This window comes from Anolis sagrei, chromosome 4, assembly GCF_037176765.1.
Source record: "Anolis sagrei isolate rAnoSag1 chromosome 4, rAnoSag1.mat, whole genome shotgun sequence".
Taxonomy (NCBI): Eukaryota; Metazoa; Chordata; class Lepidosauria; order Squamata; family Dactyloidae; genus Anolis; species Anolis sagrei.
The window spans coordinates 3,873,701-3,901,609 of NC_090024.1; the positions used below are offsets into that span (position 1 = coordinate 3,873,701).

General features: G+C 47.1%; 1 protein-coding gene across 1 annotated transcript in view; it reads right to left on the reverse strand.

The window, feature by feature from the left end:
- Positions 1-27,909, reverse strand: part of KIFC2 (kinesin family member C2) — a 64,504-nt gene that overhangs the window by 11,342 nt on the left and 25,253 nt on the right. Inside the window, exons 4-13 of the mRNA XM_067467223.1 lie at positions 23,498-23,753; positions 18,767-18,954; positions 16,824-16,889; positions 14,296-14,433; positions 13,131-13,328; positions 12,684-12,857; positions 10,083-10,230; positions 5,089-5,219; positions 2,795-2,906; positions 821-1,002 (exon numbers count right to left, since the gene is read on the reverse strand). Coding sequence (XP_067323324.1) covers positions 821-1,002; positions 2,795-2,906; positions 5,089-5,219; positions 10,083-10,230; positions 12,684-12,857; positions 13,131-13,328; positions 14,296-14,433; positions 16,824-16,889; positions 18,767-18,954; positions 23,498-23,753 — 1,593 coding nt within the window. The remainder of the gene's footprint in view (positions 1-820; positions 1,003-2,794; positions 2,907-5,088; positions 5,220-10,082; positions 10,231-12,683; positions 12,858-13,130; positions 13,329-14,295; positions 14,434-16,823; positions 16,890-18,766; positions 18,955-23,497; positions 23,754-27,909) is intronic.

Below are 27,909 nucleotides of genomic sequence, written 5' to 3' on the forward strand. Positions count from 1 at the left end.
TTGACACCAAATTTGGACGCAAGACACCTAACAACCCAATGTATGTCCTTCACTCAAAAAAATTGATTTTGTCATTTGGGAGTTGTAGTTGCTGAGATTTGTAGTTCACCTACAATCAAAGAGCATTCTGAACCCCACCAGCGATGGAATTGAACCAAACTTGGCACACAGTTCTCCCATGACCAACATAAAATACTGGAAGGGTTTGGTGGGCAGTGTCCTTTGGTTTTGGAGTTGTAGTTCACCTGCATCCAGAGAGCACTGTGGACTCAAACAATGATGGATCTGGACCAAACTCTACACAAAGACTCTATATGCCCAAATGTCAACACTGGTGGAGTTTGGGGAAAATAGAATCTTGACATTTGGGAGTTATAGTTGCTGGGATTTATAGTCCACCTACAATTACAGAGTATTCTGAACCCCACCAATGATAGAATTGGGCCAAACCTCCCACACAGAACCCCCATGTGGGCCACAGCAACCATCTGTTGGGATAGATTTAGTGTGTGTTTGTGGAAGAACGAGGCTGGACTGGATGACCTTTGAGGGTCTCTTCCAGTGTCTATGTTTCTAAGCAGAGTCTGGATGGCCATCTGTTAGAAGGACTTTTGGTTGTCTCTTTGTGGCAGAATGAGGCCAGACTAGATGACCTTTGGAGGTCTCTTCCAGTTCTATCTTTCTGGATGGACATCTGTTTGGGCGTATCTTCCTTCATGGCAGAATGAGGCTGGACCTGATGGCCCTGGAGGTCTGTAGGCTTCTATGATTCTACGCTGCATGTGCCCAAAACTAGAGAAGGGAATGAGCTTCTTCTCACCTCCTCCTGGGTTGCCTGTGGCAAGAAGACCTTGTCCAGCCGGAAGCTGTGCTCCTTGCCCTTGTAGCAGGCCGTCACGCAGGACTCGTCCAGGGGGTCAGCCTCCACTTTGGCCCCTCCTTCGCCCTCCTGCTCCTCGCCTTTGGTCAGCGGCTTCAGGCGGCACAAAACACGGATGTTTCCTGCAAAGGGCAGGGAAGAATTAAGTGGCATCCAGACAATATTAATAATGCTTTAACTGCCCTGACTGAATGCAATGGAAGTGCAATACGTCACACGATTTGTGCTCCTGGGTTATCAAGGCCATTTCCTAATTATTTATTTATTATTATTATTATTATTATTATTATTATTATTATTATTATTAATTGCATGGTGAAAGTTTATTAAATTGCATGAACTTTGCTTTTGCAGGAAGAGGGGGACTTCCTGCTATAGCACATCTATATAAATAAAAATGTAATGTTCGTTTGTGGGATTAACATAACTCAAAAACCGCTGCCAATTTGGCCACACGACACCTACTACCCCAAGGCGTGACCATCACTAAAAAAAATATGATTTTGTCCTTTGGGAGTTGTAGTAGCTTGGATTTATAGTAAACCTACAATCAAAGAGCATTCTGAGCTCCACCAATGATGGAATTGAACCAAACGTGGCACACAGGAGTCCCATGACCAACAGAAAACAGTAGAAGGGTTTGGTGGGCATTAACCTTGAGTTTGGGAGTTGTAGTTCACCTACATCCAGACAGCACTGTGGACTCAAACAATGATGGATCTGGACCAAACTCTACATGAATACTCGATATGCCCAAATGTAAACACTGGTGGAGTTAGGGTAAAATAGAATCTTGACATTTGGGCATTGTAGTTGCTGGGATTTATAGTTCACCTACAATCAAAGAGCATTCTGAACCCCACCAGTGATGGAATTGAACCAAACATGGCACACAGGAGTCCCATGATCAACAGAAAACACTAGGAAGGGTTTGGTGGGCATTGACCTTGAATTTGGGAGTTGTAGTTCACCTACATCCAGAGAGCACTGTGGACTCAAACAATGATGGATCTGGACCAAACTTGGCATGAATATTCCATATGCCCAAATATGAACACAGATGGAGTTTGGGGGAAATAGACCTTGACATTTAGGAGTTGTAGTCACTGGGATTTACAGTTCACCTGCAATCAAAGAGCGTTCTGAACCCCACCAACGACAGAATTGGGCCAAACGTCCCACACAGAACCCCCATGCGCAACAGAAAATACTTAAGGCCATCCAGTCCAACTCCCTTCACCAGGGCAAGAAAACGTAAACAAAGCCCTCCTGACAAAGAGCCATCCAGCCATAGATAAGAGATATATATGATTCACACACACACAGATATAGTATGATAGAAAACGTAAACAAAGCCCTCCTGACAAAGAGCCATCCAGCTATAGATATAGATATATACACACACAGATCGCATCTCCGTTTATGAACCCCTTCATTCATCTGGAGGGGCCCTGCTCGTGATCCCACCTGCGTCACAAGCGCATTTGGTGGGGACACGGGACAGGACCTTTTCCGTGGTGGCCCCCCGACTCTGGAACACCCTCCCCAAAGATCTCAGACAGGGCCCCTACATTGGCAGTCTTCAGAAAGAACTTGAAAACCTGGCTGTTCCGATGTGCCTTCCCCGAATAGGAAACCTCCAATACCAAGTCCCAGAAGCACTTTATTAAAGCTAAGACCGCTGCACACCACACACTGCACTTGCTCATAAGCCTCATCTTCCACCCGTCACATCAGCACTTTTAACTCTTGTACCCTTACTCTGGCCCGGCCCAGTTTTATCGTGTCTTAGTGGATTGTTCATTGTTTGTTATTGTTTAGATTGCTTTAATTGTTTTTAATTTGCCTAGGTTTTGTATTGTTGTATTGTGTGTTGAGGCCTCGGCCTTCCACAATTCCCTCAATGCGGAGTACCTTTCAGCTCCAAGAGCTGGTCCTGGTATTTCTTGCGCAGCTGCACCTCTCGCTGGTAGCGCTCCCGCAGCGAATGGTTGGCGTTGGACACTTCGTTGATGGCCGAACTCATCTGGATGAAAGGGAAGCAAGAGAGAGAAAAGGCCAAGGATGCCCACTCATATAGAATCATAAAGTTGGAAGGGACCCCAAAGGTCATCCAGTCCAGCCCCCTTCTACCAGGCAGGAATACACAATCAAAGCCCTCCAGACAGATGGCCATCCAGCCTCTGTTTATTCTTGAGACAGTAGATAGAAGGCATATTTTCAGTCAGCACAAGCAAACAAACCAATATCTCAGGCGTTCTACCAGACTGAGAGAGAAACTGATAACAGAGTCAAGGCTAAAATGAAATCCGTTCCTGGCTGCTTAGGACACAGAGTAGTTTAGGGGATAAAAGTGCCAAGTACAGAATCTATAGTCAGACGAAGCAATGTTGGAATTGGGTCAAGACATCTTTCCTGGTCCTTGGAAGCCTTGCCTTGGATAGATTCATGTGTTAAGTGCCTTGTTTGGTTTCATGATTCAAGTTTTGGAGTTTTACCTTGGAAGTTTCTGTCTGTGTTTTTCATGAACTCAGATGGACTAATTTCCTGGACTATTTGTTTCTGCTTATCTTTTTACATAATTGGATTTACCTATTTTATGGAGTATTTTTTTACTGCTACTACTTTTTAATTATCTTCAATAAACTGCTTGCATTTTTACTCAGCTGTGTGGTGTTTAAAGTCAGAGGGCTTTCCTGGTCTGGAGTGCAACACCCACTCTATAATTAGCCCAGCCTCTATAATAATCCCTGTTGGAACTGAAGAATCATCCATGCTGGTATCTGGAGCAATGAGGGACACAGGGACCACTGTGGGACGTGGTTGCTGACTTAGATGAAGGGTTAGAAGGCAGGATCATCAAGTTTGCAGATGACACCAAATTGGGAGGGATAGCCAATAGTCCAGAGGACAGGAGCAGGATTCAAAACGATCTTGACAGATTAGAGAGATGGGCCAAAACTAACAAAATGAAGTTCAACAGGGACAAATGCAAGAGACTCCACTTAGGCAGAAAAAAACGAAATGCAAAGATATAGAATAGTGGATGCCTGGCTTAAGAGCAGTACGTGTGAAAAAGATCTTGGAGTCCTCGTGGGGAGGAAGTTAAACATGAGCCAGGAATGTGATGTGGCGGCAAAAAAAGCCAATGGGATTTTGGCCTGCATCAAGAGGAGCCTAGTGTCTAGGTCTAGGGAAGTCATGCTCCCCATGCTCTGTTCCGCTTTGGTCAGACCACACCTGGAATATTGTGTCCAATTCTGGGCACCACAATTCAAGAGCGATATTGACAAGTAGGAATGTGTCCAGAGGAGGGCGACTAAAATGATCCAGGGTCTGGAGAACAAGCCCTATGAGGAGCGGCTTAAGGAGCTGGGCATGTTTAGCCTGAAGAAAAGGCTGAGAGGAGATATGATAGCCATGTATAAATATGTGAGAGGAAACCACAGGGAGGAGGGAGCAAGCTTGTTTTCTGCTTCCCTGGAGACTAGGACGCAATGGAACAATGGCTTCAAACTACAAGAGAGGAGATTCCATCTGAACACGAGGAAGAACTTCCTGACTGTGAGAGCCGTTCAGCAGTGGAACTCTCTGCCCCGGAGTGTGGTGGAGGCTCCTTCTTTGGAAGCTTTTAAACAGCGGCTGGATGGCCATCTGTCAGGGGTGATTTGAATGCAATGTTCCTGCTCTTGGCAGAATGGGGTTGGACTGGATGGCCCAGGAGGTCTCTTCCAGCCCTTTGATTCTATGACTCTATGACTGTTCTCTGTTTACTAGATCTATGTAACCCAAACTGTGTTTGGTTTCATGCATGCACGTGCAAGGTCACTTTCATCTTCTTCCCAAAAGTCTTCAGTACTTTATTACCTTAATGCTGCATGGAGAGGTCGCTCCAACCTTGTTCCCAAAACCCTTTAGAGCTTTCTTCCCTTTTGCTTGAGAAGGGAGCACCATGTTCTTTGGAAGCTTTTAAACAGAGGTTGGATGGCCATCTGTCAGGGGTGATTTGAATGCAATATTCCTGCTTCTTGGCAGAATGGGGTTGGACTGGATGGCCCAGGAGGTCTCTTCCAACTCTTTGATTCTATGATTCTATGATTCTCTCCCGCTTCCTACCATATGCTCATATATAGCGATGGCTACGCTGCACTCGCAGTCCCCAGCTGTCAGGTGAAACCCAACACCCTTCACCTGCCCAAGGCTCTCACCTGCCTCCGAGCCTCATTGAGGGCGGCTTCGTAGCAGTCGGCAAAGTTGCGCACTTGTCCACGCAGGCTGCCGTAGTCGGTTTTCATGCCCCGGAGGAGCGGCTGGAGGGAGTCTAGACGCTGTTGCACGCCTGGAAGAGAAGACAAGGAGAAGAGAAATGGCTTGGCATACTGATTCCTAACCCTGCAAGGAAAGTGAGGCCAAGAAATTACTGTATTTACTCGAATATAACACTCACCTTTGCACTTTGTGCAAATCACTTTGCACATTAGATTCACATAACATAGTAATCTTAGTGCTGAGCCAAAGCTGCTTCAGGAGCTCCTCTTTTGGACATCATCTACCTTGAGGTCGTTCTACCTCAAGGTCTGAGGCAGTTGAGTAGTTCGGCAGCTGTATCCGCGACTGAGCAGCCCTATTGAGGACCCACTCTGCTCACCCCACATGGGGAGGGGGCTAGAAAAGGTGCCCTAAAGATAGTCTGCCTCTCTCATCCCTGACTGGACTGCCGCGTCCAGTGGGGTCATCTATGGACCAAGAAACCATGGCATACAGCCTCTACGCTCATCAGATGGAACCAAACTCCTGAAGGACCAAAACTCAATTGCACTGCGTTGGAAAGAACACTACCATAGCCTCCTGAACCGCAGCTCCAATGTGGCCGAAGAGGTCCTCTCACAAATCCCGCAACAACAAACCAGGGATGAGCTTGCAGCACTGCCTAGTCTGGAAGAAGTCAGCAATGCCATCAGCCAACAAAAGAATAACAAAGCCAGCGGACCGGATGGGATCCCTGCTGAAATCTTTAAAGAGGGAGGACCCGAGCTGACACACCAACTCCACCAGCCGAGAAAATCCCAGCAGACTTCAAGGATGCCACCACCATCACCATCATCATCACATCATCTATAATTTAACTGTCATTGACCAAATCCTATGTAATCCTGGGATTTGTAGTTTGGTGGGGCATCAGCATTTTTCAAGGCTTTGTCAAACTACAGACCTTATGACTCCATAATATATGAGAGTTGAATGAGAAGTAATGCCTCCACCTTTGTAACTCCTCAACAGATGGCAGTATTAATATGTGGCAGGTACTGGCTTATTTAGTAGACTCTCCTCTACAGTTCCATTTTGGCAGGAAGCCTTAGCATTGAATGGTTGTGTTGTTAAAGTGTGCAGTATGGTACCCTGCTCAAACGGTCGGTCAATGGGACTTAAGCAACGTATGCGGCAGGTACTGGCTTGTTTAGTAGGCTCTCCTCTACAGTTCCATTTTGGCAGGAAGCCTTAGCATTGAACGGTTGTGTTGTTAAAGTGTGCAGTATGGTACCCTGCTCAAACGGTCGGTCAATGGGACTTAAGCAACATATGCGGCAGGCACTGGCTTGTTCAGTAGACTCTCCTCTACAGTTCCTTTTTGGCAGGAAGCCTTAGCATTGAACGGTTGTGTTGTTAAAGTGTGCAGTATGGAACCCTGCGCAGATAGTCGGTCAATGCGACTTAAGCAACATGCAGTCATTGAATTATTGAGAGCAGAAGGTGTCACCCCAAAGGAGATTCATCAGAGAATGCAAGCTGCTAATGGTGATTGTGTCGATGTGAGTACTGTGAGTCACTGGGCGAATAAGTTTAAAGATGTTGAGGTGGGAACATCTGAGTTGCATGACAAAGAGTTGGACGTCCTGTGACAGCAACCACCAAGTTTCACAAGCAAAAGGTCGACAGATCGATTCAGGATGATCGTCATATCCCTCAGAGAGAAATTTCAAGCATAATCAGCATTTCACAAGAACATGTGGGTCACATTATTGCTTTGCTTGGCTATCGGAAGATCTGTGCATGATGGGTACCCAGGATGCTGACGCCTGAAATGAAAGTGCACAGACTTGAAACTTGAATCACTGGGTTGTTGTAGGTTTTTTTGGGCTATATGGCCATGTTCTAAAGGCATTTTCTCCTGACGTTTCGCCTGCATCTATGGCAAGCATCCTCAGAGGTTGTGAGGTCTGTTGGAACTAGGGAAATGGGTATATATATCTGTGGAATGACCAGGGTGGGAAAAAGGACTCTTGTCTGTTGGAGCTCGGTGTGAATGTTTTAACTGACCACCTTGATTAGCATTTGATGGCCTGGCAGTGCCTGGAGCAAACTTTTGTTGAGAGGTGATTAGATGCCCTTGTTTGTTTCCTCTCTGTTGTTGTGCTGTTGTAATTCTTGAGTTTTTTAATACTGGTAGACAGATTTTGTTCATTTTCATGGTTTCCTCCTTTCTGTTGAAATTGTCCACATGCTTCTTGTGGATTTCAATGGCTTCTCTGTATAGTCTGACATAGTTGTTGGAGTGGTCCAACATTTCTGTGTTCTCAAATAATCTGCTGTGTCCAGGTTGGTTCCTCGGGTGCTCTGCTATGGCTGACTTCTCTGGCTGAAGTAGTCTGCAGTGCCTTCCATGTTCCTTGATCCGTGTGTTGGGCAATGCTGTAGACTTGTCCATAGCTGCATGGCATACAGTAGACTCCTGCAGAGGTGAGAGGATCCCTCTTGTCCTTTGCTGAACGTAGCATTTGTTGGATTTTCTTGGTGGGTCTATAGATAGTTTGTATGTTGTGTTTCCTCATCAGCTTCCCTCTGCGGTCAGTGGTTCCCTTGATGTCTGGCAGGAACACTTTCCCTCTGGGTGGGTCTTCGTCTTGACTCTCGTGGCTTCTTCTCGGTGGTCTTGCATCTCTTCTGATGTCTGAGGTGGAGTCTCCATTGGCCTGGAGAGCCCAGTTGAGGTGGTTCAGTTCATCTTGGAGGAGGTGGGCTTCGCAGGTTCTTTTTGCACAGTCTGCCAAGGCTTTAATGGTGCTTCCTTTTTGACTTGGGTGATGGTTGGAGTTTTGATGTAGATACCACCAAATGAAGCATTTCCCAAACATGAATCAAGGAACATGAAAGGCACTGCAGAGTACTTCAACCATAGAAGAGCACCTGATGAACCAGCCTGGACACAGCATATTATTTGAGAACACAGAAATGCTGGACCACTCCATCAACCACCATATCAAAATACACAGAGAAGCCATTGAAATCCACAAGCATGTGGACAATTTCAACAGAAAGGAGGAAACCATGAAAATGAACAAAATCTGGCTACCAGTATTTAAAAAACTCCAAAATTACAACAGCACAACAACAGAGAGGAAACAAACTAGGACATCTAATCACCTCTCAACAAAAGATTGCTCCAGGCACTGCCAGTTGAAACATTCACCCCTAGCTCCAGCAGACAAGAATCCTTTGTCCCACCCTGGTCATTCCACAGAAATATAAACCCTTTTTCCTAGTTTCAACAGAATTCACTACCTATGAGGATGCTCGCCATAGATGCAGGCGAAACATCAGGAGAAAATGCCTCTAGAACATGGCCATATAGTCCGAAAAAAATGTATCCAATTGTCTGGTGATTGCGTGGAAAAGTGAGTAGTGGTAGTTAAAGAGCACATTCTAAGGATTATTTCTGTGTTTGATTTATTAAAATAGTCCCATCCAAACTCAAGTAACGAAGGTAGAGGCATTACTTTTCATTCAAACCTTGTAGCATTGAACCAAGGCAATTAAAGTGGATTTTCTTTTCCATTGCTGGAAGCTTTGGTGTTCTAACACTATTTGTTTTTATAGAAGGAATGCTAAGCAGGTAGTAACTGTAATGGATACATTACAAGGAGGGCACATTTCTCTCTCTCTTTGACAGCCACAGGCTTCTAATTCAGCAAAGCTCCAGGGAGCTCTCCAAGGTGCTGAAGCTACCTGAGCGCTACAAGAAATGTGGGGCACCAAAGCGGAAAGGGCAAACAATGAAATGCAGAGATACAATACCAGGCATGGGCAAACTTGGGCTCTCCAGGTGTTTTGGGCTTCAACTACCACAATTCCTAACAGCCAATTCAACATAGTTTGTGGCACAACAAACAAAGTTTCTGGAGTAGAACAACTACTTTCAAAGTATTGTCGAAGGCTTTCATAGCCAGAATCACTGGGTTGTTGTAGGTTTTTTTTGGGCTATATGGCCATGTTCTAGAGGCATTCTCTCCTGACGTTTCACCTGCATCTATGGCAAGCATCCTCAGAGGCAGTGAGGTCTGTTGGAACTAGGAAAATGGGTTTATATATCTGTAGAATGACCAGGGTGGGACAAAGGACTCTTGTCTGCTGGAGCTAGGTGTGAATGTTTCAACTGACCACCTTGATTAGCATACAATGGCCTGACAGTGCCTGGAGCAAACTTTTGTTGAGAGGTGATCAGATGTCCTTGTTTGTTTCCTCTCTGTTGTTGTGCTGTTTTAATTTTAGAGTTTTTTAATACTGGAACAAGGAACCAGAAAGGCACTGCGGACTACTTCAACCAGAGAAGTCAGCCATAGCAGAGCACCTGATGAACCAACCTGGACACAGCGTATTATTTGAAAACACAGAAATGCTGGACCACTCTCACAACCACCATGTCAGACGACACAGAGAAGCCACTGAAATCCACAAGCATGTGGACAACTTCAACAGAAAGGAGGAAAACATGAAAATGAACAAAATCTGGCTACCAGTATTAAAAAAAACTCTAAAATTACAACAGCAAAACAACAGAGAGGAAACAATCAGGGACATCTAATCACCTCTCAACAAAAGATTGCCCCAGGCACTGCCAGGCCATCACATGCTAATCAAGGTGGTCAGTTGAAACATTCACACCTAGCTCCAGCAGACAAGAGTTCGTTGTCCCACCCTGACCATTCCACAGATATATAAACCCATTTCCCTAGTTAAACAGACCTCACTACCTCTGAGAATGCTTGCCATAGATGCAGGCGAAACGTCAGGAGAGAATGCCTCTAGACCATGGCCATACAGCCCGCAAAAACTACTTTCAAAGTAAGGACCGCAGAATTAAACAGGAAATAACACTTTCAAACCAGGAACAGAACATTTTCCAAATTTGGTGACATAGTGTTACCTGCCAGCTGCTGGCGCAGGTGCTGCAGGTGTTGCTGGGAACACTGGGAAGCCTCTCGGACAGCCTCTTCCTTTCTGGCCTCCAACTGGTTGATCTCGCAGAGCAGCTCTTGCCGCAATCCTGCGATTTCGGACTCATAAGCGGAGATCTGTCATCAGTGAAAATAAAGAAACACATTTGAAATGTATCTCCCTTTATGAACCACTGAGGTCTTTAAGATCATCTGGGGAGGCCCTACTCTCGGTCCCACCGTCATCACAAGCACGTTTGGCAGGGACGAGAGACAGGGCCTTCTCAGTAGTGGCCCCTCGGCTATGGAACGCCCTCCCTAGGGAGATCAGTTCTGCTCCCTCCCTCTTCAATCAATCAATCAATCAATCAATCAATCAATGATTTATTACGGTCTTTGACCAGCACAGTACAGAATGGGGCATCGGTGCCCAAGGAAGGGAATCGCAGTTCCCAAGTAGATCAGGTATAAAAGCAGATTAAAAGCAGATTAAAAACATGTTATAAAAGAGACAAATTAAAAAGATAAAATAGACTAAACTTACAGTTTAAAGTGCATGTATGAATCTAAAATAGGGGGCGGCTAATAACAAATATCAGACGACTGGGAAGCTATAAAAGGGATGAGAGGGGAGCATTTACAGCATTTCAGTTATTACAAATCATTCTATCTATATTCCCGGCAGGAAGTTGCCTGGTGGAGTCGGTCATCAGCCGTCTAATGTTGATTGCTGCTGCACAGAACTTGGCAACACTGTAGGTTGTTGCAGAGCAAGAGTCCGAGAGCAACAGGGAGGTGTAATATCTTTCAGTGCGCCCTGGATGTTTTAAAAGCCATGGAGTGATGAAATTAGCTCTAATGTCTCTATAGAACACACATTGGAGGAGCACATGTTCAGTTGTTTCGATGTAGCCAGACTCACACAGGCATAGTCTCTCCTGGGCAGGGGTCTTCCGGTACCTCCCCTCCAGTACTGCCGATGGGAGGGCATGGCATCTTGCCAAAGTGAAAGCTCTTCGGTGTTTAGGCACCTCCAGGTTAGCTAAGTAAGGCATGGGAGCGATATCTGCTATCTTCGCTAATGGTGAATGCTGGAGAGCAGGCTAAGTCTGATTGTCGCTCTACATCCAGGATCCGTTGTCTAATATGAGCCTTGGCTCAGTCCCATCCCATACCTAGCAGTTGTCCTTGAGAGAAGCCTAGAGTTGCGATTTTGATTGCCACTGCCTTATTCCATGTAGACTGAAATTCATCTCTCCCTCTTGACGTTTCGGAGGCAAGTTAAAACGTGGCTATTCAAGCAAGCTTTTACAAATACAGAGTAGCGAATATAGGAAATCGAATGACCTGGCAATGGAATTGGACAATGCTTCAGAATAATGAGACGCTGATAATGTTGTTATTATTGCTTTTGTGAAGTTTTATATTGTTTAATGCTTTTATCTATATTGTGTTCTATGTATACTGATTTGTTGGAAACCACCTTGAGTCGCCAATTGGCTGAGAAAGGAGGCATACAAATACAGTAAATAAATAAATAAATAATTTGGAGATGGCCATAATGAGGAAAGTGTAGCTTCACTCAGCAACCGGTTCCGTCTAGGATCTCTACCCTTCCCTTCTCTAGGAATCATTAAGAGATTTCCAGTACGATACTGTGCACAGAAACACCTTCTTTCAAGCTTCCAGGGCAAATGTAAAGAGGAAATGGGCCTTTGAAGCCCTGTGAACTCTCTGCTCAAAGCTGCTGCCTTGCAATTGATGCTGCTTTTGTCCACTCAAGGGTCACCCAGCGTTTATGGACAAGATAGGCTTCATTGTGTAATGGGGCTCACAAAGGCCCGGCAAGTATAGCCAAACATTCTTCTTAAGTATTGTCGAAGGCTTTCAGGGCCGGAATCACTGGCCCAAACATGAATCCAGGACCATGAAAGGCACTGCAGACTCCTTCAACCAGAGAAGTCAGCCATAGCAGAGCACCTGAGGAACCAGCCTGGACACAGCATATTATTTGAGAACACAGAAATGTTGGACCACTCTCACAACCACCATGTCAGACGACACAGAGAAGCCACTGAAATCCACAAGAAGCAGGTGGACAATTTCAACAGAAAGGAGGAGACCATGAAAATGAACAAAATCTGGCCAGCAGTATATAAAAAACTCTAAAATTAAAACAGCACAACAGCAGAGAGGAAACAAACAAGGACATCTAACCACCTCTCAACAAAAGATTGCCCCAGGCACTGCCAGGCCTGCCAGAGGAAGAGGAAGAAGTAGAAGTTAATCAAGAAGACAAAATAGAAGAAGGAATAGAAGTAAAAGAAGAAGATTAGTAAGTAAAGAATAGAAGAGTATAATGAAAAAGGCAAAGGGAGAGGAGATAATAAAATAAGGTGGAATGGGCACGGGCCAATTTGGTGTTTTGGACTTCAACTCCCACACCGGCTGTTAGGAATTGTGGGAGTTGAAGTCCAAAACACCTGGAGGGAGGGCCCAAGTTGGCCCGTGCCTGAGGGAGAAGGAGGAGAGTGCTTAGGCATCCATCCTTCCCTCTTGAACCACCCTTGCTGACCGCGTTCCTGCCTGACCTTGTTCCGCAGGCCTTGGGCCACCTCTTCGGAGGAGTGGAGCTGTTGGGTCATCCGCTGGCAGCGCTGGGCTTGGCAGGAGAGCTGTTCGGTCAAGGTCCGGTTGCGCTCCTCGGCTTCAGCCACGGCCTGCAGGCTGCGTGGGGAGTCCACCTCCACCGTCTGGGTGACGTACTGGATATGCATTAGAGAAAAGAAATGGGTGGTCATCTGTCGGGAGTGCTTTGATTGTGTCCCCCCACCTGGCAGAAGGGGCTTGACTGGATGTTTTGGGGGGACCTCAAAGGGTCTCTGGAGACAAGGTCCCTGGAGACCCAGGTTCAAATCTCCACTTGGCCATTGGGTGGTCTTGGGAGAGTCACACTCTCTCAGCCTGAGACAAGAAGGACTTGAAGCGGCACTTGAATGACCCCTAGTGGTCACACGAGGAACTGCACCCGGGCTCACCTGGATCTCAGGTGGGCGGCTCTTTTGGGCTTCCAAGGAGAGCTGGAGGCCGCGCAGCTGCTCGTCCAGGCGGCGCACTTCCTCCTCTTTGCGCCACTGGAGACGGTCCATCTGGGCCTCCAGCCCCACCGCTTCCTCCACCTTCTGCTGCAAAGTAGCCTCCAGGCGCTGGACTTTGCCCCGCAGGTCCTCATTCTCCTGGAAGGTGAGACAGAGAGAGATTGGAGGTGGCACCAATGCAAGCAATGTGTTCAGTCTATGAATAAGGAAAGCTAGCTCTAAGTCTGGCTGGTTGTAGGTTTTTTCGGGCTATATGGCCATGGTCTAGAGGCATTCTCTCCTGACGTTTCGCCTGCATCTATGGCAAGCATCCTCGGAGGTAGTGAGGTCTCTTGGAACTAAGCAAAAGGGTTTATATATCTGTGGAATGACCAGGGTGGGACAAATGACTTGTCTGCTGGAGCTAGGTGTGAATGTTTCAACTGACCACCTTGATTAGCATTTGATAGCCTGGCAGTGCCTGAGGCAATCTTTTGTTGAGAGGTGATTAGATGTCCTTGATTGTTTCCTCTCTGTTGTTGTGCTGTTGTAATTTTAGAGTTTTTTAATACTGGAACAAGGAACAAGAAAGGCGCTGCAGACGACTTCAACCAGAGAAGTCAGCCATAGCAGAGCACCTGATGAACCAACCTGGACACATCATATTATTTGAGAACACAGAAATGCTGGACCACTCTCGCAACCACCATGTCAGGCTACACAGAGAAGCCATTGAAATCCACAAGAAGCATATGGGCAATTTCAACAGAAAGGAAGAAACCATGAAAATGAACAAAATCTGGCTACCAGTATTAAAAAAAATCTCTAAAATTATAACAGCAAAACAACAGAGAGGAAACAATCAAGGACATCTAATCACCTCTCAACAAAAGATTGCCCCAGGCACTGCCAGGCCATCAAATGCTAATCAAGGTGGTCAGTTGAAACATTCACACCTAGCTCCAGCAGACAAGAGTTCGTTGTCCCACCCTGGTCATTCCACAGATATATAAACCATTTTCCAAGTTCCAACAGACTTCACAACCTCTGAGGATGCTTGCCATAGATGCCCTATAGAGTCCCTTCTGACTCTAAAACCCTGTGGTTCTCTGCCATGGGGCCTGACCTTGAGGAGGTGGGGTGGGGGCTGAGCCGAGGTAGTGGCCAGCTGCTCCAAGAGTCCCTGCGTGAGGCCCAGGCTCTGCTTCAGCCCCTCGTTCTCCACCGTCAGGTTGTAGATCCGCTTCTCCGAGTCGGTGATCCCCTGCAAAGGAGAGAAAGCACAGAAGGTCCAATGGGGCAGAAGTGGGTCTCCACGGAAGGAGGGAAAGGGGAGCCAGAGCGGAAGGAAAACTAGTTAGATTGGGATCTTGGTGGGTCATTCCTTCCCTCCCTCCCGCTCTTTCGGCAATCTTATTTCTCCAACAATCTTACTTCTTTCCTTTCCTCCTTTCCTCCTTTCTTTCTTTCTTTCTTTCTTTCTTCCCTTCCTTCTCTTCTAGCAGTCTATTTCTTTAGCAATCTCAAATCCTTCCTTCCTTTCCTCCTTCCTTTCCTTCTTCCTCGCTCCCTTCCCTTCTGGCAGTCTATTACTCCAGCAATCTTCCTTCTCTCCCCTTCCTTCCTTCCTTCCTTCCTTCCTTCCTTCCTTCCTTCCTTCCTTTCCTTTTAGAAGTCTGTTCCTCCAGCTATCTTTCTTCCTTTCCACCTTCCTTCCTTCTTTCCTTTCTCCCTCCCTTCCCTTCTGGCAGTCTATTTCTCCAGCAATCTTCCTTCCTTCCTTCCTTCCTTCCTTCCTTCCTTCCTTCCTTCCTCCCTCCCTCCCTCCCTCCCTCCCTCCCTCCCTCCCTCCCTTCCTTCCTTCCTTCCTTCCTTCCTTCCTTCTTCCTTTCCTCTCCTTTCCTTCTTCCTCCCTCCATTCCCTTTTGGCAGTCTATTTCTCCAGCAATCTACCTTCTTTCCCCTTCCTTCCTTCCTTCCTTCCTTCCTTCCTTCCGTCCGTCCTTCCTTCCTTCCTTCCTTCCTTCCTTCCTTCCTTCCTTCCGTCCTTCCTTCCTTCCTTCCTTTCTTCCTTCCTTCCTTCCTTCCTTCCTTCCTTCCTTCCTTCTTTCCCTTCTAGCAATCTGTTCCTCCAGCTATCGTTCTTCCTTTCCTTCCTTCCCTCTTTCCTTTCTCCCTCCCTACCTCCCTTTCCTTCTAGCAGTCTGTTTCTTCAGCAATCTTCCTTCCTCCTTTCCTTCTTCTTTTCCTTCTTCCTTCCTCCCTTCCCTTCTGGCAGTTTATTTCTCCAACAACCTTCCTTCCTTCACTTTCTGCCTTCCTTCCTTCCCTCCTTCTTCCTTCCCTTCCTTCCCTCCCTCCCTTCTAGAAGTCTGTTTCTCCAGCTATCTTCCTTCGTTCCTTCCTTCCTTCCTTCCTTCCTTCCTTCCTTCCTTCCCTTCTAGCAGCCTATTTCTTTCAGCAGTCTCCCTCCCCTCCTCTCCTTCCTTCCTTCCTTCCTTCCTTCCTTCCTTCCTTCCTCCCTTCCTTCCTTCCTTCTTCCCTTAGTTCCTGGCAGCCTATTTCTCCGACTTCCTTCCTTCCTTCCCTCCTGGCACCTTATTTTTCCAGTTTGCTCACCTGCTTTCTTTCTTCCTCTTTCACAAGGTTTTTCGCCTTCTCTGTCAAATAGCGTTGATACCTCACTAGACAACAACCCCCAGGATCTCATAACATTGAGCCAGGCACTTAAAGTGGTGTCAAACTGCATTTATTTACAATATAGATGCAACCATGGGTGCTGTAGTTTGGCGAAGCATGAGCGCACATTCCAGAGAAGGCTATAAGACCTTGGAAAACTACAACTTCCATAACATTGAGCCATGGCATTAAAGTGAGGTCAAACTGCATTTATTATACAGTACAGATGCACCAATAGCTGCTGTAGTTTGGGAGAGAAGTCTATAAGACCTTGGGAAACTACAACTTCCATAACATTGAGTCCTGGCAGTTAAAAGTGGTGTCAAAGTGCATTTATTATACAGTATAGATGCAGCCATGGATGCTGTAGTTTGGCGAAGCATGAGTGTACATTCCAGAGAAGGCTATAAGGCCTTGGGAAACTATAACTTCCACAACATTGAGTCATGGCAGTCAAAGTGGTGTCAAACTGCATTTATTATACAATATAGATGCAGCAATAGTTGCTGTAGTTTGGCGAAGCACCAGCATACTTTGGGAGAGAAGGCTATAAGACCTTGGGAAACTACAACTTCCATAACATTGAGTCATGGCAGTCAAAGTGGTGTCAAACTGCATTTATTATACAGTGTAGATGCAGACATAGGTGCTGTAGTTTGGTGAAGCATGAGCGCACATTCCAGAGAAGGCTATAAGACCTTGGGCAACTACAACTTCCATAACATTGAGCTATGGCTGGATTTTTGCACTTATTGATTGTTTTAAATGGACTTCATCCCAAAGTTACCCTGAGATCTTTGGATAAAGGTTGGGGTAGAAATATTTTACTCAACAGATGACAACATGTCTCCCTCAATGACAGGAGGGGGTGGACTAGATGGCCTTTGTGATACCTTCCAATGCTATAAGTTTCTCTGATTTTCCCTTCTTTGTTTTGCAAGGGTGGGAAGGGATGGAAGGGGATGCTCTCCTCACCGTTCCCATGCGGAGCCGTGCCAGTTCCTCCTCTCGCTCTTGAATCTGTTGCTTCAGGCGTTGGATCTGCCAGGAGAGGAGAAGGAGCCAAGCACGTTATCCTGGCCCATCCAAGTACAAAGATAGCGAGGCAGGTACTCATCAGAGGCTGGGTGGTTGTCTATTTGGAGGACTTGGGTTGTGTCTACCTGCCTGGCCGAAGGGGGTTGGAATAGATGACCTTTGGGGGTCCCTTCCAACTCAAGTAGAATATGGAACTGCCTGGGAGTCAGTTTGTTTCACAAAGAGGCTGGTTGGCCATCTGTTAGGAGGGCTTCCTGCCATCCTGGCAAAGGGGGGTTGGACTGGATGACCTTTGGGGTTCCAACTGTTGGGTTCTATGGCTCCTAGGCTCCTCCAAAGCCATGCATAATGTTTCATAAGTCTGTGAGTCTACATTGCCAAATAATGCAGCTCAATACAGTTAAATTGCACTGTATGGAATTATATATATATGGGGTGTGGATGGCCTTTGGGAGTCCCTTCCAACTCAAGGATCCTAGGATTCTTTGATCTCACTGCCATGCCCTGAATTGGATCTATCAATTCTATGATAGACAGATAGAACCAGAGGATACAGGCATACATACTTATTTACTTACAAATGGTTGGACTGGATGACTTCTGGGGGTCCCTTCCAACCCCCACAGGCTCTGGTGGAGCCTGTGTCCTTCTCTGGAGGTCTATAAGTAGGTGCTAGATGGCCATCTGTTAGGAGGTATCGGATGGTGCCTTCCCTTATGGCAGAATGGGGTTAGTCTGGATAGCCTTTGGGGGTCCCTTCTAACCCTTTTAGGATTTTATGATAGAGAAATATATTGCCAGGGAGTGTGATGGAGTACTATAAGCAGAGGCTAGATGGCCATCTATCAGGAGGGATCGGATGGTGCCTTCCCTTCAGGCAGAATGGGGTTAGTCTGGATGGCCTTTGGGGGCCCCTTCTAACCCTTTTAGGATCCTATGATTCTATGACAGTGGGATATATTGCCTGGACGTGTAATGGAGGATGTTAAGCAGAGGCTAGATGGCCATCTGTCGGGAAGGATCAGATGGTGCCTTCCCTTCTGGCAGAATGGGGTTAGTCTGGATGGCATTTGGGGACCCCTTCTAACCCTTTTAGGATCCTATGATACTATGACAGTGGGATATATTCCCTGGGAGCGTGATGGAGGACTTTAAGCAGAGGCTAGATGGTCACCTGTCATGAGGGATCGGATGGTGCCTTCGCTTATGGCAAAATGAGGTTGGTCTGGATAGCCTTTGGGAGCCCCTTCTAACCCTTTTACGATCCTATTATCTTATGATGGTGCAATATATTGCCTAGGAGTGTGATGGAGGACATTAAGCAGAGGCTGGATGGCCATCTGTCAGGAGGGATTAGATGGTGCCTTCCCTTACGGCAGAACGGGGTTGGTCTGGATGGCCTTTGGGGATCCCTTCTAACCCTTTTAGGATCCTATTATTCTATGACAGTGGGATATATTGCCTGGGAGTGTGAAGGAGGACATTAAGCAGAGGCTGGATGGCCATCTGTCAGGAGGGATTAGATGGTGCCTTCCCTTACGGCAGAATGGGGTTGGTCTGGATGGCCTTTGGGGATCCCTTCTAAACCTTTTAGGATCCTATGATTCTATGACAGTGGAATATATTGCCTGGACGTGTAATGGAGGATGTTAAGCAGAAGCTAGATGGCCATCTGTCGGGAAGGATCAGATGGTGTCTTCCCTTCTGGCAGAATGGGGTTGGTCTGGATGGCCTTTGGGGGTCCTTTCTAACACTTTTAGGATCCTATTATTCTATGATGGAGTAAATATTATCTAAGGAGGGACTGGCAGGTCGATCTCAAGCTCGGGTCTCTAGGATGCAACTTGGCCAAGCGATGGCCACTCCACCTGAGACCTCACCTGTTGGCGGAAGGTGCCGGCCAGGTTCTCGGTCTCCTTCTCCCGGTCTTCCGCCTTCTGCCTGAGCCTGGCCACTTCCTCCGTGAGCCGACTCCTCTCTCCTTGGAGCGCATGGATGGACTCCACCAGCTGATGGACACTAGCCGGAGCCATTGGGTAGAGCAAGCAAGGTGAGGGCAGTGTCACACCTGGGTGGAGGAGAGGAGAACATCACAGGAAGCACATCTCAGCCTGGCATCCAGACCAGGAAGGATCCTGGAGCAGATCATCAAGGAGGCCACCTGCAATCACTTAGGAATGCTGTGATTACTCAACGTCAACATGGATTCCTCAAAAACAAGCCATGCCAGGCTCATCTTATCTCATCTTATAGGGTTACAAGCTTGGTAGATGCAATGAACACTGTGGATGGAGCAGATCTTGACGTCAGGAAGACCTTCAGCATAGTCCCTCATGACCTTCTTGCAAGCAAACTACTTCAGTGAGGGCTATTTGGTGGCTCTGTGGACCAGTGTAGAAATCATCTATTGGACAGAGGGCAAGCTATTTAACCTCAGCAGACTGAAAGCCAAAACCAAGGTTACAACATCTGTTATAGAACTGCAATATGCTGATGACAACATCGTCTGTGCACATTCAGAAGAAGACCTACAAGCCACTCTAAATACCTTCGCAGAATCATAGAATCATAGAATCAAAGAGTTGGAAGAGACCTCATGGGCCATCCAGTCCAACCCCATTCTGCCAAGAAGCAGGAATATTGCATTCAAATCACCCCTGACAAATGGCCATCCAGCCTCTGCTTAAAAGCTTCCAAAGAAGGAGCCTCCACCACACTCCGGGGCAGAGAGTTCCACTGCTGAACGGCTCTCACAGTCAGGAAGTTCTTCCTCATGTTCAGATGGAATCTCCTCTCTTGTAGTTTGAAGCCATTGTTCCATTGCGTCCTAGTCTCCATGGAAGTAGTAAACAAGCTTGCTCCGTCCTCCTCCCTGTGGCTTCCTCTCCTCCTTCTCTTGTCTCCTCTCAGCCTTCTCTTCTTCAGGCTAAACATGCCCAGTTCCCTAAGCCGCTCCTCATAGGGCTTGTTCTCCAGACCCTTGATCATTTTAGTCGCCCTCCTCTGGACACATTCCAGCTTGTCAATATCTCTCTTGAATTGTGGTGCCCAGAATTGGACACAATATTCCAGGTGTGGTCTAACCAAAGCAGAATAGAGCATGGGGAGCATGACTTCCTTAGATCTAGACACTACGCTCCTATTGATGCAGGCCAAAATCCCATTGGCTTTTTTTTTGCCGCCACATCACATTCCTGGCTCATGTTTAACTTGTTGTCCACGAGGACTCCAAGATCCCTTTCACACGTACTGCTCTCGAGCCAGGCGTCCCCCATTCTGTATCTTTGCATTTCATTTTTCCTGCCAAAGTGGAGTATCTTGCATTTGTCACTGTTGAACTTCATTTTGTTAGTTTTGGCCCATCTCTCTAATCTGTCAAGATCGTTTTGAATTCTGCTCCTGTCCTCTGGACTATTGGCTCTCCCTCCCAATTTGGTGTCATCTGCAAACTTGATGATCCTGCCTTCTAGCCCTTCATCTAAGTCATTAATAAAGATGTTGAACAGGACCGGGCCCAGGACGGAACCCTGCTTGTGGCACTCCGCTCGTCACTTCTTTCCAAGATGAAGAGGAAGCATTAGTGAGCACTCTCTGTGTTTGTCCACTTAACCAATTACAGATCCACCTCACCGTAGTTTTGCCTAGCCCACATTGGACTAGTTTCCTTGCCAGAAGGTCATGGGGGACCTTGTCAAAGAAGGCCTTCCTGAAATCCAGACACGCTACATCCACGGCATCATTCCCCGCATCTACCCAGCTTGTAGCTCTATCGAAGAAAGAGATCAGATTAGTCTGGCATGACTTGTTTTTGATAAATCCATGTTGACTATTAGCGATGACCGCATTTGTTTCTACGTGTTTTGTTTCTACGCTTCCTTAACAATCTTTTCCAGAATCTTGCCCGGTATCGATGTGAGGCTGACCGGACGGTAGTTGTTTGGGTCATCCTTTTTTCTCTTCTTGAAGATTGGGACCACACTGGCCCTCCTCCAATCTGCTGGAACTTCTCCCGTTCTCCTAGAACTCTCAAAGATGGTTGCCAATGGTTCCGAAATGACTTCCGCTAGTTCCTTCAATACTCTGGGGTGTAGTTGATCTGGCCCTGAAAGGGGACTTGAACTCATTAAGAGCGGCCAGGTATTCCTGGACGACTTCTTTCCCAATTTGGGGTTGGATGTCCTCCAATCCCTCATCCACTCCATCTTGCTGAGGTTGAAGACTCTCTTTTTGTGAGAAGACCGAGGCAAAGAAGGCATTAAGTAGTTCTGCCTTTTCCCTATCATCCCCTGTCAGCATTGCCCCATCTTCTCCTCGAAGAGGTCCTATCGCCTCCTTGTTTTTCCTTTTTCTACTGACATAAGAATAGAAGCCCTTTTTATTGTTTTTAATGTCCCTGGCAAGTCTGAGCTCATTTTTTGCTTTAGCTTTGCGGACCTTTTCCCTACAGGTGTTGGCTATTTGTTTGAATTCTTCTTTGGTGATTTCTCCCTTTTTCCACTTCTTGTGCATGTCTCTTTTGTGTCTTAGCCCAGTTAGAAGTTCTTTGGACATCAATTTTGGCTTCTTTGCACTTGTCCTATTTTTTTCTCTTTGTTGGCACGGTTTGCAATTGCGCCTTGAGTATTTCACTCTTGAGAAATTCCCATCCATCCGTAGCTCCCTTGTCTTTTAGTATCTGTGTCCACGGAATGCTGCTCAGCGTTTCCTTCATTTACAAGAAGCTCGGCTTGTCAATGAACATCGAGAAAACCAAAGTGCTCTTCCAGCAGTCACTGGCCAATCCCTCTCCAATGCCAGAAATACAGCTTCATGGTGTAACATTAGAAAATGTGGACCATTTCCGCTCCCTTGGCAGCCACCTCTCCACCAAAGTCAACTTTGACACCAAAATACAACACTGCCTGAGCTCTACGAGTGCAGCAGTTTTCCGAATGAAGCAGAGAGTGTTGGAGGACCGGGACATGCATAGGGAGACCAAGGTGCTTGTCTACAAAGCTATTGTCCTCCCAACCCTGCTCTACGCCTGCGAGACGTGGACTGTCTACAGACAGCAACACTGACACCGCCTGATCTCTGCAACACCGCCTGATCTCTGCGAGTGCAGCATTTTTCCGAATGAAGCAGAGAGTGTTAGAGGACCGGGACTTCCGTAGGGAGACCAAGGGGCTTGTTTATAAAGCTATTGTCCTCCCAACCCTGCCATACGCCTATGAGACATGAACTGTCTACAGACGTCAACATTGAGACTGAAATACAACACAGCCTGATCTCTGCGAGTGCAGCATTTTTCTAAATGAAGCCGAGAGTGTTAGAGGACCGAGACATCCGTAGGGAGACCAAGGGGCTTGTTTATAAAGCTATTGTCCTCCCAACCCTGCCATACGCCTGCGAGACGTGGACTGTTTACAGACGTCAACATTGAGACTGAAATACAACACAGCCTGATCTCTACAAGTGCAGCATTTTTCCGAATGAAGTAGAGAGTGTTTGAGGACCAAGACATCCGTAGGGAGACCAAAGTGCTTGTTTGTAAAGCTATTGTCCTCCCAACCCTGCCATACACCTGCGAGACGTGGACTGTCTACAGATGTCACATGCAACTCCTGGAACGATTCCATCAGCACTGCCTCCAAAAAATCCTGCAAATCTCTTGGGAAGACAAGCGGACAAATATCAGCGTGCTGGAAGAAGCAAAGACCATCAGTATTGAAGCGATAGTCCTCCGCCATCAACTCCACTGGACTGGCCACATTGTCTGGATGCCTGACCACCATCTCCCAAAGCAGTTGCTCTACTCCAAACCGAAGAATGGAAAACAGAATGTTGGCGGGCAGGAAAAGAGATTGAAAGATGGGCTCAAAGCCAACCTTAAAAACTCTGGCATAGACACTGAGAAGGTAAAAGGAAGAGGGGCCGACCAAGGGCAAGATGGATGGATGGCATCCTTGAAGTGACTGGACTGACCTTGAAGGAGCTGAGGGTGGTGACGGCCGACAGGGAGCTCTGGCGTGGGCTGGTCCATGAGGTCACGAAGAGTCAGAGACGACTGAACGAATAAACAACAAGACACTGAGAACTGGGAAGCCCTGGCCCCCGAGCGCTCCAGCTGGAGGTCAGCTGTGACCAGCAGTGCTGCAGAATTTGAAGGGGCATGAATGGAGGGCGAAGGAGAGAAATGTGCCAAGAGGAAGGTGCATCAAGCCAACCCCAACCGGGACTGCCTTCCACCTGGAAACCGATGCCCTCACTGCGGGAGAAGATGCAGATCAAGAATAGGGCTCCACAGTCACCTATGGACTCATCCCCAGGACACTACACTTGGAGGACCATCATCCTCGGACTACGAGGGGTCGCCTATGTAAAAGATCAACCGTATTCTGCTAGGCAGGAATTGTCAGGAAGAAAATTCTGCGTTAGTTAGAAATACATCGTATGTAACTCCATTGTGTTAAAGAAATACAGTTCTAATGAACATGTGAACACAGCACATTCCAGTGAAAGGGTTTAGAGAGTGGAGATGTGAACCAAGAGGGACATCTGAGTCATGTCGATATGACAGGCATGACAAGAATGGCAACGTTGGCCTCTTTGGACCCCTCCCTTGGGCTCACCTGCGTGCACCTTCTCCAGGAGGCTCTGCTGCTCCGCGATGATGCGCTCCAGGCTCTCGATGAGGCTGAGCTTGTCCTGCATGCGCTGCCTGCAGGCTCTCTTCAGGCTCCGGAGCTGCTTGCGCCGCCGGCTCTCCTCTTTGCGCAGTCGGGAGCGGTACTCGCCCGCCTTCTCTTGCAGCCGCTGCATCTGAGAGTAATGCTCCAGGAAGGAGAGCAGGTGGGACATCACCGAGACCAAAGGGGAGTCCGGAGGCTGGGGGAAAAGATGGCCAAAGGTGAGGATGCAGGGAAGGGAGGAAAGCCAACAGTGCACCTTCCAGTGGGACGATCCCCGTCACTCCCTTGCCTTCCCACTTTTCCAGCTGCTTTTTAAAATGTCCCGTTTTCTCTCTCCTCCTCCCACCTTCTCCCTTTCCCTTCAGCTTTCTTTAACCGCTGCAAACAAAACTCATAATACATTTTATAGATATACTTTTTAATATGTATCTTCAATGCGTGAGTTCATCGAATTTTTGCAATATTTGTGTGCTTTGACCATCCCGTGACCTGCCTTGAGCCACAAGAAGAGGAGAATAGGTAAGAAATAAAATTATTATTATTATTATTATTATTATTATTTAACTAGGTAACAAAATGTACCTGGTTTGAAAGTATTATTTCCTATTTAATTGTGTGTGTTGGAGTTCAGCCTGTGATTGTGTCTAATGATCAGGGCACTCTATGTTGGGAGTGACAATGAGGTTCATGTGTCTAGTGATGAGGTTGCTCTAGATGCAGAGAACGACAATGGGATTCCTGTTCAAAGTGACTTTTCTGATGGGAATGTTCCTGAAGGGTTTGGGGATTTATTTTTATTTATTTGTCGTGTCACGACAACCAGTCAAATTATATTACATTTCTAACAGAACAAAGCAAACAAACAGACAAAATACAGAATTTGTGAGTTTGGCAGTTGATTAAATGTCCTTTGAGCAGTATCTGGCCCCTTGGAGTGCCTCTGGTGTTGCTGCAAGAAGGTCCTCCCTTGTGCATCATGTGGCAGGGCTCTGGTTGCATTGCAGCACGTGGTTCGTGGTTTGCTCTTCTCCACTCTCGCATGTCGTGGATTCCACTTTGTAGCCCCATTTCTGAAGGTTGGCTCTGCATCTCATGGTGCCCGAGCGCAGTCTGTTCAGCGCCTTCCAAGTCGCCCAGTCCTCTGTGTGCCCAGGGGGGAGTCTCTCATTGGGTATCAGCCATTGGTTGAGGTTCTTGGTTTGAGCCTGCCACTTTTGGACTCTCGCTTGCTGGGGTGTTCCAGCGAGTGTCTCTGTAGATCTAAGAAAACTATGTCTAGATTTAAGTCGTTGACGTGCTGGCTGATACCCAAACAGGGGATGAGCTGGAGATGTCTCTGCCTTGGTCCTTTCACTATTGGCTGCCACTTCCCGGCAGATGTCAGATGGTGCAATACTGGCTAAGCAGTGTAATTTCTCCAGTGGTGTAGGGCGCAGACACCACGTGATGATGCGGCATGTCTCATTAAAAGCCACATCCACTGTTTTAGCGTGGTGATATGTGTTCCACACTGGGCATGCATACTCAGCAGCAGAGTAGCATAGCGCAAGGGCAGATGTCTTCACTGTATCTGGTTGTGATCCCCAGGTTGTGCCAGTCAGCTTTCGTATGATATTGTTTCTAGCACCCACTTTTTGCTTGATGTCCAGGCAGTGCTTCTTGTAGGTCAGAGCACGGTCCAGAGTGACTCCCAGGTATTTGGGTGCGTTGCAATGCTCCAGTGGGATTCCTTCCCAGGTGATCTTCAGAGCTTGGGATGCTTCTCTGTTCTTGAGATGAAAGGCACATGTCTGTGTTTTGGATGGATTAGGGATCAGCTGGTTTTCCCTGTAACAGGCAGTAAGAGCACCTAGAGCTTCGGAGAGCTTCTGTTCTACCATCTCAAAGCTCCCTGCTTGAGCAGTAATGGCACGATCATCAGCATAGATGAAGCTCTCTGTCCCTTCTGGCAATGGCTGGTCATTTGTGTAGATGTTGAACATGGATGGAGCAAGCACGCTCCCTTGAGGCAGGCCGTTCTTCTGTTTCCGCCATCTGCTTCTCTGGCCCTGGAACTCAACAAAAAAGCTCCTGTTTTGTAGCAGGTTTCCTATGAGGCGGGTGAGGTGGTCGTCCTTTGTGATATTATACATTTTTCTCAGGAGGAGGCGGTGGTTCACATTATCATAGGCTGCTGACAGGTCTATGAAGACAGCTCCTGTGATCTGCTGCCTTTCAAAGCCATCTTCTATGCGATGTGCAGCTTTTGCCTTTTCTGAAGCCAGCTTGCTGTGGGATCAGACATGGGTCTATTTTTTCCGTAATTCTATGCAAATGAGGATGGTGGTATGGTCTCTGGGCCTGAATTGCTACCAGAGAATTCCCAAGGCTTTGAGCTTGAGAAAGGTTTGGCACCTTGGCCAGCTGCAGAAATTAATGACCCGGTAAATAGGAGAAATACTTTCAGTCAGCAAAGAAAAACAAACCAGGCTCTCAGGAGTTCTGCCAGATTGCAGGAGAGACTGATAGCAGATTTAAGGCTGAAAAGAAATCCTTTCCTGGCTGCTGAGGATATAGAGTAGATTAAGTGTTAAAAGTGCCAAGTACAGAATCTGTAGTCAGACGAAGCGATGTTAGAATTGAGTCAAGACATCGTCTCAGGTCCCTGCAAGCCTTGCCTTGGATAGATTCTTGAATTTGTTGTCATTTCCATGCTGAAGTGCCTTGTTTGATTCATGCTCAAGTTTTGGAGTTTTGCTTTGGAAGTTCCAGTATTTGTTGTCATGAACTCTGATGGACTATTTCCTGGATTTGTTGTTCCTATCTTTCTTTTCTACCTAATTGGATTTACCTATTTTATGGATTGCTTTTTCTGCTACTCCTTTTAATAATGTTCAATAAACTGCTTGCATTTTACTCAACTGTGTGGTGTTTGAAGTCAGAAGGCTTTCCTGGCCTGGAGTGCAACACTTCGATGTGCAGAGTGTCTGAAATTTATCTTTACCATTTCAGTTTGACATACAATTGAAATGGTAAGCATAATTTTGGGAGCCCTATATGTCTGTCCACAGCACAACCATCATCACAACGGATGATGCAGTCACGGACTACCACGCCTTCCTCAGCCCTGGTTGGCACTTGGATGGGAGACCACCAAGCTCTCCATTTCAGAGGAAAGAACTGAGCAAAGCTGGCTCTGAGTATTCCTAAGGAAACCCTCATTCATGGTATTACGGTCACCATAAGTCAACAGGCAACTTGAAGACACATTTATATCTGCTGAAGCTAAGCAGGGTCAACTCTGGTTGGTACTTGGATGGGAGACCACCAAGTTCTCTATTTCAGAGGAAAGATCAGAGCAATGCTGGCTGTGAATATTCCTGCCTTAAGAAAACCTTCTAAAATCCACAGAGTCCCCACCCCCACCCCCATAAGTAAACATGCGACTCATAGGCACATTCATATACATTGATCTTGGCAGCTACTAAATAGGATCCATTTTGGTTGGCACTTTGGATGGCAAACCATCTGCAGAAACTTGGTTTTTGTGTTACAACCTAGGTAGCACTGCGTGAGACTCAATGACAAGATATTCAGTGCAAAACTATAGCTAAATTTCAAAGTGGTATTTACTTTGAAAGTAGTTGTTATGCCCCAGAAGCTTTGTTTTTGTGTCTGCCACAAACTATGTTAACTGGGCTCAGACTCTATGAGACACAGGTTACAGCCTGTGCTGGATGGGGTCGCACTCCCCTTGAAGGCGCAGGTTCGCAGCTTGGGTGTGATCCTGGATTCATCGCTGAGCCTGGAGCCCCAGGTCTCAGCGGTGACCAGGGGAGCATTTGCACGAGCCGTGCGCCAGCTGCGCCCGTACCTCGGGAAGTCTGACTTGGCCACGGTAGTCCACGCCCTGGTTACATCCCGTTTAGACTACTGCGACGCTCTCTACGTGGGGTTGCCTTTGAAGACGGCCCGGAAGCTCCAACTGGTCCAACGTGCGGCAGCCATGATACTAACAGGAGCGGGGCACAGGGAGCATACAACCCCCCTGCTGTAGCAGCTCCATTGGCTGCCAATTTGCTACCGGGCTCAATTCAAGGTGCTGGCGTTGGCCTATAAAGCCCTAAACGGTTCCGGCCCAAGATACCTAACTGACCGCCTCTCGGCCTATGAGCCCACGAGGACTTTGAGATCTTCCGGGGAGGCCCTGCTCTCAATCCCGCCTGCGTCACAGGCACAGCTGGCGGGGACGAGAGATAGGGCCTTCTCGGTGGTGGCTCCTCGGCTGTGGAACACCCTTCCCGTGGACATCAGGCTAGCCCCTCCCTGTTGATATTCCGCAGGAAGTTAAAGACCTGGCTGTTTAAGAAGGC